Raw genomic sequence first — 14,919 nt, forward strand, 5'->3', positions numbered from 1 at the left:
CGCTTCCTCCTTTCCATTAATCCCTTTACACTGGTGCCGAAACCCGGAAAGGAGGAGGGATGTGACGTAGTGGAGTTTTTGCCACTACCATCCACCCCAAAGGAGCAGCCGCAGCCATCCGCCGGAGGACGGAGGAGCCCAGCCACCTGGAAGCGGAGGAATGGCCACCACCGGCAAGGGATCAACCACCTGGAACGGTTACCACTGCCAGGGGAGACCCCTACCGTCCACTAAAAATAAGGTGGGGCGTTCGGTCCACCAGGGGCCAGAGGACTGCCTCCGATCCTCCCGGGGAGGCGCGGCTGTCGTCCGCTAGGTGGCCGATGACCAAGCTATGGCATATTGGAGAACCGGCGAGTAAGTGTTTTTTTCTTCCCCTCTCCTCTCTCTCTCTTCCACTGCCGCTCCGAGTTGGCCTTTTCCGTCTCTTCTTAAAATGTTTGTTAATTTGGCACGATTGCTGTTACTGCATGTAAGTGCCACACTTTTTTTTTTGTTTCCCTCGCCTTGTCCCCTCCCTCATCCAGGTAGACGGGGATGACCTGCCGGCAGACGGGGCGGAAGGCGCGCCCCTCACAAGGGAAAAGGGTGGGGGGGGGGGTGTACATCATGGCCTGAGAGAACGAGGGGAGGAATGTGGCAGGGCGGAGCAGTGTCGTGATGCTACACACCCAGCCCCTAATCAGGCTAATTAGCCCTCGGGAGGGATAAAGGCCGTCCGAAGATGGCAGTTTGTAATAAAAAATATTATTTATATCGTCAAGCGGGATCTAACCGCCTACTTTACCATGAATCCCTTTACAATCATTTTATTATAACCCAGACAGTATGAATATTAGATTATTCTACTATATTATTAATAATGTTAAGGAAGTATCACAGAAATGTGCTATTATTGTACAATGATACAATTATGAAGGCTGAAAGCAGCTGTCTATGTAGGCAGTAGGCAGAAAGGTTTTGGAACAGAGCCCGTGGCGAGGTACTCAATGTCAACACGGTATATTCCCTTCTTACCAGGCGGTCGAGGCGAGTGCCAGCTGAGGTGGTCGGAAGTTCCTCGGGGTTGTATGGGCTAAAGCGGCTGCTGAATGTGTCAGGGACGCCGCGGGCTGCTCTGCTTATTCCAGAAGGCTTTGGTTGTCCACAGCCTTGGAAAACCTGCAATTACATGAAGAGGATGTGTTCTCGTAGTCCGTCTGCATACAGTGGAGGTATTGAGTTACGTTGAGGAATGGAGAAAGACAAACAAGACTGCTCTCTCAAGTGTGGAGGGTACTTGCTATTCTCACTGCCCACGAATTTCCCAAATAAAATGAATAGAAATGAAATGGTCACGTCCAAGTTAGCCAGACCTATAATATCTAAAGAGAGTCATTCTTGACCACATGGCATTAAATCAGGGCTGTAACCACCATAGACAATGAGGGGGATTTTCAGAATCGAGGTCCACCAATATGGGTTTTTCCAGTTACTGTTCCTGCTCGAACTTTCCACAATGTTCTTGATCAGAAGTTTCCATGTCATTATATTGCCATGTGTGTTATAATGACTGGCGATCTGGTGATGGATTAGCGTTATTTTTAATGTTACGAGTGGCTTTGACAACGACAATGTTCTCTCATGCACACGGACGGCGTGCTTCACTCGCTACACTTTAATCTCATCAATGAAGTTACTGATGAAAATGCTTGTTCACGAAGTGTTTTTTGATGTTTGACACATGTTTAAGTAATTCTAAGTAGTTCATATATTTTTCAAAATATTTGAATATTTGGTTGACGTTTACTCTGTTACAGTTTGTCACGTTTTTGTCATTTTGCACAGTATCGTCAACTGAAATTGTTACATTTGTTGTTTTACATTCCATTCCATTTTAGAGTATAATTGACTTGAATGAATGAATGAATGAATGAATGAATGAATATGGCATGAGGAAACACTGACATAATTTAAAGGTCATTTTAGTCAAAAGAAAGATTATTATGACTCCAGTCAGGTCTCCTATGCAACCAAATTGGCCCGGTTGCTAGGGAGGGTAGAGTCACATGGGGTAACCTCCTCGTGGCCGCTATAATGTGGTTCTCGCTCTCGGTGGAGCACGTGGAGAGATGTGAGTGGATGTTGCGGAGAATAGCGTGAAACCTCCACACACGCTAGGTCACCGTGGTAACCCGCTCAACAAGCCACGTGATAAGATTCACGGACTGACGTTCTCAGACGCGGATGCAACTGAGATTCACAACTGAGATTCTGCTGTGGAGTATTGTAGAGTTTTGGTGAATGCTGTCGAGTATTGTAGAGTATTGGTGACTGCTGTGGAGTATTGTAGAGTATTGGTGACTACTGTGGAGTATTGTAGAGTATTGGTGACTGCTGTGGAGTATTGGTGACTGCTGTGGAGTATTGGTGACTGCTGTGGAGTATTGGTGACTGCTGTGGAGTATTGGTGACTGCTGTGGAGTATTGGTGACTGCTGTGGAGTATTGTAGAGTATTGGTGACTGCTGTGGAGTATTGTAGAGTATTGGTGACTGCTGTGGAGTATTGTAGAGTATTGGTGACTACTGTGGAGTATTGTAGAGTATTGGTGACTGCTGTGGAGTATTGGTGACTGCTGTGGAGTATTGGTGACTGCTGTGGAGTATTGTAGAGTATTGTGGAGTATTGGTGACTGCTGTGGAGTATTGGTGACTGCTGTGGAGTATTGGTGACTGCTGTGGAGTATTGGTGACTGCTGTGGAGTATTGGTGACTGCTGTGGAGTATTGTAGAGTATTGGTGACTACTGTGGAGTATTGTAGAGTATTGGTGACTACTGTGGAGTATTGTAGAGTATTGGTGACTACTGTGGAGTATTGTAGAGTATTGGCGACTGCTGTAGAGTATTGGTGACTGCTGTAGAGTATTGGTGACTGCTGTAGAGTATTGGTCATTACGCCACCACGAGGACTTCGAGCACATTGGGAATTGGGCGTTAAAAATTGGGGAGAAAAGGGAAAAAACTAAACAAGCAAAATGCAAACAATTAAATGTCAAGAGTTAATTTGTGGATTTGAACTGGTCAGCAACTATGACATTGCAGCTTTGATGTGTATGTCGTTTTTGTTTTACATTTCTAATCGTTATATAATTGAATTTGTATTTCCATTTTGACACATGGACTATTTCTTCATCAAAATGGTCAAATATGGTTAGTGCATCATTAATATTCATGAGTTCACCTCCAACCCCCAACTGTGACACTTTTTAAAACATTGTGAAACACGATTTTAGGATCAAATCTATATGAATATGTAGGGAAAGTGTATTTATAAATGGCACTCTGACTGATTAACTTTTTTGTTTTCTTTCCCATTTGAATCATGTTTTTCAGTACTGGAGTTCATATTATATCATCCTGAAGTGTGACTAATAAACAATATTTAAAAAGCACAAATAATGTCATTTAAAACTGCATGTATGAACGATTTCATTACATTGATATGATGAGAAAAATTCTGTTAAGACAGACAGTCCCGCCCCCGAATCAATGTTTCTACGTTGGGCCGGTCGGGATGCTCGGCACAAAGTAACAATGTTGCACTTTTCAGGGAAATCAACCTACAAATTGCTTATTTGTATTTTTGACATATTATACTGGGATATGGGAAGGTATTCTGATTACAAACGTCATCTTTAACTATTCCAAAATCTTAAATCCCCTGAGGGGGCAGGATAATACTCCCTCCTGAGAGTTGACCACACTTTCCATTTTTTCTTCTTGAGAAACTACAATTAGTGGCCGCGTCAGAATGCAGAGGGATGCAAAGACACATTTACCGGCGTTTGAGTGGAGCAACACATTTCTGACCATCCGCAACCATGTTGATAAAAATAAAACTGGAATGGAGGATGACAGGGTTTGGGTTTTGGACCTGACGGCAGTGAAACCAGCGGATCGCAAAATTCTAGGCTTGCTTGTACAAGACATGATATCCCAACATGTTCATTATGGGCAAAACACAGCTGTGTTGATCTGGGTGGAGGATGAGAGGGGAAGGAAGTCGCGGACATACTTGATGGGAGAGCTGCATGCTGTTCTCCTGCATATACATGATGGCCTCTGATATCTTCACATCTATCGGCTCCATGACTGACTCGATGTTGAAGGGTCCCTCCAGTCGCTCCGTCAACAGCAACATGGCATCTGTCAAAACATGCAAGACAGACAGCTCTTAAAACTGTCTTGTGTAATAACCTCTACAAGTCTCTTAGGAGGGAACCGAACTCTGTTTCTCTGTCTTTTAAATGTGATTGGATTGACAGTTCAAAACATTCATTGTATTTGGGTGACTATCATACAAACATGTCCTGGTGGCCTATTTTTGGACCTTTAAAGGAATAGCCCCCCACCAAAAAACATCATACAGTACCATAAAAGTAACCAGATCATAGTACACCATACAACTCATATTACAGACATCGTCATTATGAGCGAACGTTATATAGGGCACTGGTCATACACGGAGGTCAAAACACATAACAACTGAAAGAAAAAGGAAACAACAGGGCATTATATACACAATGAATAATTAGTTATTGAAACACAGGTGAGGACAAAAGGCAAACAACAGTGAATCATGACAGGACAATTGAGTATTGAGGATTGTTAAAGAGTATTGTAGAGTATTGGTAGTGTAATATTGTAGAGTACTGGCAAAGTAGTGGAATATTGTAGAATATTATTAACAGTTTGAGTATTGTAGAATATTGTAGAGTACAGTACATTAATATAATGCATTGTTGTGGAGAGTTACAGTAATGGTGACTGTTGTGGAGAATTAGAGTATCGGTAATGTTGAGGAATATTGTAGAGTATCGGTAATGTTGAGGAATATTGTAGAGTATCGGTGACTGCTGAGGAATATTGTAGAGTATCGGCGACTGCTGCGGAGGATTGTAGAGTATCGGCGACTGCTGCGGAGGATTGTAGAGAATTGGTGACTGCTGTGGAGTATTGTAGAGAATTGGTGACTGCTGTGGCGTATTGGTGACTGCTGTGGAGTATTGGTGACTGCTGTGGAGTATTGGTGACTGCTGTGAGATGTGAGTTGGTGACTGCTGTGGAGTATTGGTGACTGCTGTGGAGTATTGTAGACTGCTGTGGAGTATTGTAGAGTATTGGTGACTGCTGTGGCGTATTGGTGACTGCTGTGGAGTATTGGTGACTGCTGTGGAGTATTGTAGAGTATTGGTGACTGCTGTGGCGTATTGGTGACTGCTGTGGAGTATTGGTGACTGCTGTGGAGTATTGGTGACTGCTGTGGAGTATTGGTGACTGCTGTGGAGTATTGGTGACTGCTGTGGAGTATTGGTGACTGCTGTGGAGAATTGTAGAGGATTGGTGAATGCTGTGGAGTATTGGTGACTGCTGTGGAGTATTGTAGAGTATTGGTGACTGCTGTGGCGTATTGGTGACTGCTGTGGAGTATTGTAGAGAATTGGTGACTGCTGTGGAGTATTGGTGACTGCTGTGGAGTATTGGTGACTGCTGTGGAGTATTGGTGACTGCTGTGGCGTATTGGTGACTGCTGTGGAGTATTGGTGACTGCTGTGGCGTATTGGTGACTGCTGTGGAGTATTGTAGAGTATTGGTGACTGCTGTGGAGTATTGGTGACTGCTGTGGAGTATTGGTGACTGCTGTGGAGTATTGGTGACTGCTGTGGAGTATTGGTGACTGCTGTGGAGTATTGGTGACTGCTGTGGAGTATTGTAGAGGATTGGTGACTGCTGTGGAGTATTGGTGACTGCTGTGGAGTATTGGTGACTGCTGTGGAGTATTGGTGACTGCTGTGGAGTATTGGTGACTGCTGTGGAGTATTGGTGACTGCTGTGGAGAATTGTAGAGGATTGGTGAATGCTGTGGAGTATTGGTGACTGCTGTGGAGTATTGGTGACTGCTGTGGAGTATTGGTGACTGCTGTGGAGTATTGGTGACTGCTGTGGAGAATTGTAGAGGATTGGTGAATGCTGTGGAGTATTGGTGACTGCTGTGGAGTATTGGTGACTGCTGTGGAGTATTGGTAGAGTGATTGGTGAATGCTGTGGAGTATTGGTGACTGCTGTGGAGTATTGTAGAGTATTGGTGACTGCTGTGAGTATTGGTGACTGCTGTGGGTATTGGTGACTGCTGTGGAGTATTGGTGACTGCTGTGGAGTATTGGTGACTGCTGTGGAGTATTGGTGACTGCTGTGGAGTATTGGTGACTGCTGTGGAGTATTGGTGACTGCTGTGGAGTATTGGTGACTGCTGTGGAGTATTGGTGACTGCTGTGGAGTATTGGTGACTGCTGTGGAGTATTGGTGACTGCTGTGGAGTATTGGTGACTGCTGTGGAGAATTGTAGAGGATTGGTGAATGCTGTGGAGTATTGGTGACTGCTGTGGAGTATTGTAGAGTATTGGTGACTGCTGTGGCGTATTGGTGACTGCTGTGGAGTATTGTAAAGAATTGGTGACTGCTGTGGCGTATTGGTGACTGCTGTGGAGTATTGTAAAGAATTGGTGACTGCTGTGGAGTATTGTAGAGAATTGGTGAATGCTGTGGAGTATTGGTGACTGCTGTGGAGTATTGTGGAGTATTGGTGACTACTGTGGAGTATTGTAGAGTATTGGTGACTACTGTGGAGTATTGTAGAGTATTGGTGACTGCTGTGGAGTATTGTAGAGTATTGGTGACTGCTGTGGAGTATTGTGACTGCTGTGGAGTATTGGTGACGGCTGTGGAGTATCGGCGACTGCTGCGGAGGATTGTAGAGTATCGGCGACTGCTGCGGAGTATTGTAGAGAATTGGTGACTGCTGTGGAGTATTGGTGACTGCTGTGGAGTATTGGTGACTGCTGTGGAGTATTGGTGACTGCTGTGGAGAATTGTAGAGGATTGGTGACTGCTGTGGAGTATTGTAGAGTATTGGTGACTGCTGTGGAGTATTGTAGAGAACTGGTGAATGCTGTGGAGTATTGGTGACTGCTGTGGAGTATTGTGGAGTATTGGTGACTACTGTGGAGTATTGTAGAGTATTGGTGACTGCTGTGGAGTATTGTAGAGTATTGGTGACTGCTGTGGAGTATTGTAGAGTATTGGTGACTGCTGTGGAGTATTGTGACTGTTGTGGAGTATTGGTGACTGCTGTGGAGTATCGGCGACTGCTGCGGAGGATTGTAGAGTATCGGCGACTGCTGCAGAGTATTGTAGAGAATTGGTGACTGCTGTGGAGTATTGGTGACTGCTGTGGAGTATTGGTGACTGCTGTGGAGTATTGGTGACTGCTGTGGAGAATTGTAGAGGATTGGTGAATGCTGTGGAGTATTGGTGACTGCTGTGGAGTATTGTAGAGTATTGGTGACTGCTGTGGCGTATTGGTGACTGCTGTGGCGTATTGGTGACTGCTGTGGAGTATTGTAAAGAATTGGTGACTGCTGTGGCGTATTGGTGACTGCTGTGGAGTATTGTAAAGAATTGGTGACTGCTGTGGAGTATTGTAGAGAATTGGTGACTGCTGTGGAGTATTGGTGACTGCTGTGGAGTATTGGTGACTGCTGTGGAGTATTGGTGACTGCTGTGGAGTATTGTAGAGATTGGTGAATGCTGTGGAGTATTGGTGACTGCTGTGGAGTATTGGTAGACTGCTGGTGACTGCTGTGGAGTATTGGTGACTGCTGTGGAGTATTGTAGAGAATTGGTGAATGCTGTGGAGTATTGGTGACTGCTGTGGAGTATTGTGGAGTATTGGTGACTACTGTGGAGTATTGTAGAGAATTGGTGACAGCTGTGGAGTATTGTAGAGAATTGGTGAATGCTGTGGAGTATTGGTGACTGCTGTGGAGTATTGGTGACTGCTGGTGACTGCTGTGGAGTATTGGTGACTGCTGTGGAGTATTGGTGACTGCTGTGGAGTATTGTAGAGAATTGGTGAATGCTGTGGATTATTGGTGACTGCTGTGGAGTATTGTGGAGTATTGGTGACTACTGTGGAGTATTGTAGAGTATTGGTGACTGCTGTGGAGTATTGGTGACTGCTGTGGAGTATTGTAGAGTATTGGTGACTGCTGTGGAGTATTGGTGACTACTGTGGAGTATTGTAGAGTATTGGTGACTACTGTGGAGTATTGTAGAGAATTGGTGAATGCTGTGGAGTATTGGTGACTGCTGTGGAGTATTGTAGAGTATTGGTGACTGCTTTGGAAAATTTGTGACCGCTATGGAGTATTGTGGAGTATTGGTGACTGCTGTGGAGTATTGTAGAGTATCTGTGATTGTTGTGGAGTATTGTAGAGAATTGGTAAAGAAGTGGAATATTGTAGAGTATTATGAAGTGTTTTGGAGTATTGTAGATTTTTGGCAACCATAGTGGAGTATTGTAGAGTACATAAATATAATGCATTGGTGACTGTGGATAGTTACAGTATTGGTGACTTTTGTGGAGAATTAGAGTACTGATTTATTGAGTATTGGTAATGTTCTGGAATATTGTAGAGAATTGGTGAATGCTGTGGTGTATTGTAGAGTATCTGTGATTGTTGTGGAGTATTGTAGAGTATTGGTAATATTGTGGAATATTGTAGGGTATTGGTGATTGTTAAGGAGTATTGTAGAGTATTGGTAATTGTCAGGGGCTCCTTAAAGCCGAACTATCATTTCAATGGAAATTTGTTATTAAATCGAAATGCCGAAATCTTAAGAATAACCAAAATATTTAATATTTAATATGCACAATAATAAACACATTTTCAACACAAATTCTCCTAACTGCAACACTGTAAAAAAAAAAAAAAAGAATAGTTGAGCAAACTAGAACACCAACCACATAATTAATTCATGTTGCAATGCATGCTGGGAACTCACATCAGTAACACTGTTCAATATGAAATTGTTAATTCAAACAACTCTGTTTGACTAGTTGGGACAACAATTGGGGGAATGTTGTTGGACTAACATGATACAAATTAATTTACATTCAGAGTTTCTGTGACTGAAAACCCCCATAAACTGGATAAAATGCAATTTCATTTTTTTACAGTGAATGTACAGTATCTGGATGTTTTAACTTATTATTCCTATGGTTATCATCATTAAATCCCTTTACTGCAATACAATAAATACATATAATATAATGATTATTATTATTGTATAACATTGCTTTTTATATTTAAGGTAGTGAGAATAGTGCTTGAATGAGGATGTGCCTACAGCTGAAGTATGTAGCTTTTTCAATGTTTTACTTTTCTAGAAAAAATTTTAAAAATTATTATAATTATAATAAAGAACACTTTAAAAAGTGTCTCTGTGTCACTATGAAAATTCCTCTTGAGTGTTCGGTCCAGCCCGACAGCAACATTGGCTCGACCAATAGGGTGAGTTTGAGGTGGTGTGACACGATTAAGCTCCGACAACGATTCAATGGCGATTCTCTCCCTAACAATTACAATGCATCGGTGCTGGCTGGAACAACTGTCTCTAATAGTTTCGCGAGACAGTTCTAATGCCAGCTGACAGGTGTGGCAACAGATTTGTCCTCAAATATGATGGAGGGAAAAATTCTCGTCAGCATCTATTTTCTCAAGCGTGGACTGCGTGTTTGAAGATCGAAACACCACAAAACCCTCCAAACATCATCTGTAGATGCTCAACAGCATCTGGGCACTGGGTGGGCACAGGGCAGAAGAGAGCTGGCATCACAGTTTTAATAATATACTAGCTAATATGACACTACTGGGATGCAATAAATATGAATTGTAAAGATGCCCATTAAGACCATTCTTCTGAGAAACTTGCACTTAAATTCACAGAATACTTCCATGCTATTATGTTATATATAGAAAAGGAGGGGCATGCCAAAATCAATGCGTAGAATTTCATGAATTCTATCTATGATTTTTAGTGGATTTTTTGGATATTAAACCATTCCCTCCTATTCCATCTTAATTGCAGAGACAATGGCAAGTAAACCATTTGGAGGTCTATTTAAAAGTTGCAACCAGGCCCGTACGCCGAATCATCATTGGCAGGTAGAAAGAAAAAGAAACAAAACTGTAGCAAATTGAAAATAGGATAAATGCCCTTGCATCATACAGAATCAAATTAAGAATTAATAAATACAATTAATTCATGTTTCTTTTAATATTCTAATGGTAGTGTTGTAAAAATAATAATAATAAAATTAGTTGTAGTCAGATAAAAGTTCAATTACGGCCTATAATGATAGCAAATGATCACAATATGAAGTGATCCATCCATTTTCAACTGCTTATCTGAAGTCGGGTCGCGGGGGCAGCAGCTCCAGCAGGGGGCTCCAAACTTCCCTATCCCGAGCCACATTAACCAGCTCTGACTGGGGGACCCCAAGGCGTTCCCAGGCCAGTGTGGAAATGTAATCTCTCCACCTAATCCTGGGTCTTCCCCGAGGCCTCCTCCCAGCTGGACGTGCCTGAAACACCTCCCTAGGGAGGCGGCCAGAGGGCATCCTTACCAGATGCCCAAACCACCTCAACTGACTCCTTTCGACGCAAAGGAGCAGCGGCTCTACTCCGAGCTCCTCACGGATGACTGAGCTCCTCACCCTATCTCTAAGGGAGAAGCCCGCCACCCTTCTGAGGAAGCCCATTTCGGCCGCTTGTACTCGTGACCTAGTTCTGTCGGTCATGACATATGAAGTGAAATGAATCCTTTTGTACTGGGATTTCAATCACTGGTGAAGACAAGATGAGTCAAAGAGAACAAAGAGGACAGGTATTTACTATTCAGTGAACAAAAGTTAAGAAAGTGCATCAGGGCTGTACTGGGAAGAGAAATCGGCCCGGGATTTTACGTGGCAACTGGCCCAAAACTGCGCCGTCCTTTTCTCCATATCGCCGCACCGTTTTGTGGTCCGTTCTGCATAAAGCGGAGGCTCATTTTAGCTTATCGCGGCCCATTCTGCCCATTTCGCGGCCGACCCACCGGCCCACTCGGTTCCTCCGATGGACAGTCCGCCCTGACCAGCCCCAAAGTGCGTTGGCCCACCGGGAAAATTCCAGGAATGCCAGATTACCAATCCAGCCCTGAAGTGCATCTAGTTAAATAGATGGAGACATTGTTTGATTTCTTTTCATTAAATGAGGCGCGGCTGTGGCTCAGGTGGTAGAGCGGGTCGGCCCCGCTAGGGTTGGTGGCTTGATTCCCGGCCCACATGACTCCACATGCCGAAGTGTCCTTGGGCAAGACACTGAACGCCAAGTTGCTCCCAATGGCAGGCTAGCGCCTTGCATGCAGAGCTGGACTGGGAAGAGAAATCGGCCCAGGATTTTACATGGCAATGATTTGCTACAGCCCACATTTAGATAATGCTTGACTTACATTAGCAACTTAATATAACTGTGGAGCTTTGTTAAACTCTTAATTAAAAAAACACTGAGCAATTTTCAAGCATATCAATAGACTGTAAGGCTTAGTTCAATGAGGTCCAGAATTAAAAGATTCAGAGTGCGTTTACGCTCAAAATGACAAATTGTCATTTTTCTAAATTAAACCCCATAAAAACTCATTCACTCAAATGTTTTCACCGCTCATCTCTTATTCATGAGGTGGCCCTCTCAGGACACAGGAAATGTTTGGGGCTTGAATTTTCATGAATTGTGAAGTTGTGGCCAGATCCGGTTACCCAATGAAACAAACCGTGCAATTAAAAAGAAATGAGCAAATAAAATCGATAAGGATCCATTTACACTTTGGTAACCGAGGACTGTGGAAAGGGCAAGTCAAATGTGTGCATTTGTCAAACGGTAACAAGGATAAATATGAAGAGACCGAATCATTGGGTTTCTGTAGGACTGGTGTTAGTGGAGTATGTGGAAAGGCATATGCATTAGGACTATACTAACCCTACTGACTGCAGCAGGTCGTTAAACACCCTAACTGTGTGCATTTTATAACCGTTTCCAACTTGGCAAAGCTACATTTGAATATGCACAACAGACAGATGTTTTGAGAAGAATTTGCATTGAATTTAAAAAGCATTTGCATGTTGCATCAGTTCAGTGAATGGAGGCTCTGCTGGACTGAAGCTCAACAGATATTTCTGTCGGTGTGACCGGTTCTACTAGCCCCGCTCCGTGCACGGGACTCTATCTGACATCTCCGGCATGGGAGGCGGGTGCACTAACAAGGAGGCTGAAGGCTACAGCCTCTATAGCGTCAGTCGCTAGTGCACCTCTTGAGGTCAGGAGAGTGAGGTTTACACACTGCACAGCTATATACCAGCTGGCTCCGTTACATCGGCACGAACACTCGCGACTGAGAAACAGATTTACCAGAGGAAAATGTTCGGAAAATCGGAAGAGGTCAGCTACATTTTATTTAAGAATTGATCTAGTATCGGATGTCCCTCCTGAAGTTAAGGAGAAATTAAAACAACTGAAATAAACTGTTGTCATGCTGTAAGAGTATAGAGCTTTAAAATGAACGTGGCGAGCTTAGCTCAGATTTGTCTTGGAAGAATGGGTTGTGTCGGGTTTAGGGGCTGTGTCGGGTTTAGGGGCTGTGTCGGGTTTAGGGGCTGTGTCGGGTTTAGGGGCTGAACCCTACAACTACAAACGTCGCTAAAACTACAAACGTCATCCATTTTGAAAAGCACATAACTCACATTACTCATGGTAGTTGTAGTCCTCAATTAGCATTGTGATAGCAACAGGTATTTTTAGAAACTCAAAAGCTTTCAAATTAAGGCTGGAGGTATGACTGTGTAATTTATGTTCTAGAAAAAAACCTGAAATTCAAGTATTTTTTAACCACAGACCTTATTTTACTCATAACAGTTTGTAGAGTGGAGGAGGGCGGGGCGGGCTGGAACAGCACCCGCCCGGTCCCCAATCAGCCTGATGGGGTGAGCGAGGGATAAAGGCGGACCGTGATGACAGTTCGAGAGAGAGAGATTACGGGCAGCTGCCCTGTATGTGTTTATGCTTGGGTGTTTTTGTTTAATTTTATCATTAAACTTTATTTATATTGTCAGGCCGGTTCTCGCCTCCTTGCCCATCTTAACCCCTTTACATTGGTGCCGAAGCCCGGGTAGGAGGAGGGATGCCCAGAGTCCTCGTCACTGCAGTCCACCCAGGGGAGCCCCGCTGCCATCCACCAGAGGACGGAGTAGCCCAACCGCCCGGGTGTGGAGAACAGCCGACTTTATCCCTTGCGCGCCCCATCAGGCTGATTGGGGGCCTGGCGCGCACGTTCCAGCCCGGCCCCACCCTTCTCCGCTCTACACTGTTCTGAAGGGCTTTAGCCACCTCATTTGTGTGCCCACCTTCCATGCCGGGGACGCCGGTTTGAATCCCGCATGGAGCAGGTCCAGCAGGACTTGTTACAGTGGTGTCGTGACCGAGATGTAGTGAGGTTTAGGGGGGTGAGTGTAACGGTAGCCAGATGGTAGGTAGTTGTGCAGTTTGTAAACCTCACTCCCCTGGCCTCAAGTGGTGCACTAGCGACAGACGCTAGGAGCTGTAGCCTTTAGCCACCTCATAAGTGTGCCCGCCTCCCATTCCCAACCAGATGCCGGTTTGAATCCCACTCAGAGAGGGTCGAGCAGGACCGGTTACACCTACGCAGTGTTCTCTGCTCCCCACTTGCTAAGACAAACTATGTCAGTACTCTGCTAGTTTGCAGTGGCTAGTGGGTAAATATCCCTCTTCGCTTCCTGTTATGTATCGATGAACACTTATTCCCTATGTTATTATTAAAGTGCCCTTCCAACATTCCCTTTGGATTGGAATCTCCCTTAAGATGGTTGAACACCGTGTGAAGTCCACTTCGGAGGACCCTAACGGTCAATTGGAACACACCTATAGTATTTCTTCTTCTAATGATGTTTATGGGTGGTTGGCAATCCATCTTATGGTGCATTACTGCCACCTACTGAGCTGGAGTGTGGAGCATTAAGTCTTTCAGTGGAGTCAAACGTCTGCTGAAGATTTCCTCCAAAAGAGGTCACACCCCTTATGTAGGATTAAATCGTAAACCGAGTATACTTCTTGAACTTTAAGTCAAAGGTAGTGTACCCGTTGGAGTTCCTTGTAAACAAACAAGTTATGTTTCATTCGTTCTTGAGTTCTAACAAACACGTCCAATGCAATTACTTTCCCATTAATGGTATGAAAAGTATATCGTGATAAATATTGATATTGTTTTTTGTCCATGTTATGGCACAGCCCTAGTGTGATGGGTGGAACTTAGACAGTTTGAGACTGAAAGGGACTCTTACCGATGTATTTGTTCCATTCGGGTCGAAATCGGCCTGGTTGGCGAGACAGCTTCAGAACATTGAGACAGTAGTTCTTACAGGGCTTCATCGTGAACAGCTCTTGACAGTAAGAACAGAAGAGCATTCTGGTGAAACCACTGACGCACGAAGAGCTCAAGGAAACCTATGGACAGGGGGGTGAAAATATAATTCATTTGATAAATCATTACATTTGTAACCGGTCCTGCTCGACCCACTCCGAGTGGAATTCAAACAGGGTTCTCCAAGAGGCGGGCACACCAACGAGGACACTAAATGCTACAGCCCTTAGGCCAGGGGAGTGAGGTTTACACATGTAGCTATAAGCTATAACATACCACTGGGCCACCATTACATCTAGAGTACTTGATTCGATCGGGACAATATTTTTACATTTTACATTTAGGAGAAGTATAAACATGCTTCCACAGAGAAAGATGGTCACATAAGTTCCCCAAAGATGCATGAAAATGATCATAAAACTGCTGTTTTTTAGTTCAGAAGTCTCATATCTGGATGAGTTGAGAGATATGTCCAGAGGTTTTTAAGTGATGTCCAGTCTTCTCCGTTTTAGCTCGTGGACAGACGTGTCAACAGAAGTAGGTATGAATGCACTGACGCACCTTT

General features: G+C 44.1%; 1 protein-coding gene across 1 annotated transcript in view; it reads right to left on the reverse strand.

Moving 5' to 3' along the window:
- Positions 1–14,919, reverse strand: part of LOC127659161 (glypican-6-like) — a 43,914-nt gene that overhangs the window by 13,637 nt on the left and 15,358 nt on the right. The window contains exons 4-6 of the mRNA XM_052148834.1: positions 14,275–14,437; positions 4,057–4,187; positions 1,018–1,161 (exon numbers count right to left, since the gene is read on the reverse strand). Coding sequence (XP_052004794.1) covers positions 1,018–1,161; positions 4,057–4,187; positions 14,275–14,437 — 438 coding nt within the window. The remainder of the gene's footprint in view (positions 1–1,017; positions 1,162–4,056; positions 4,188–14,274; positions 14,438–14,919) is intronic.

The sequence above is a fragment of the Xyrauchen texanus genome, chromosome 18 (assembly GCF_025860055.1).
Source record: "Xyrauchen texanus isolate HMW12.3.18 chromosome 18, RBS_HiC_50CHRs, whole genome shotgun sequence".
In the NCBI taxonomy this organism is placed as follows: Eukaryota; Metazoa; Chordata; class Actinopteri; order Cypriniformes; family Catostomidae; genus Xyrauchen; species Xyrauchen texanus.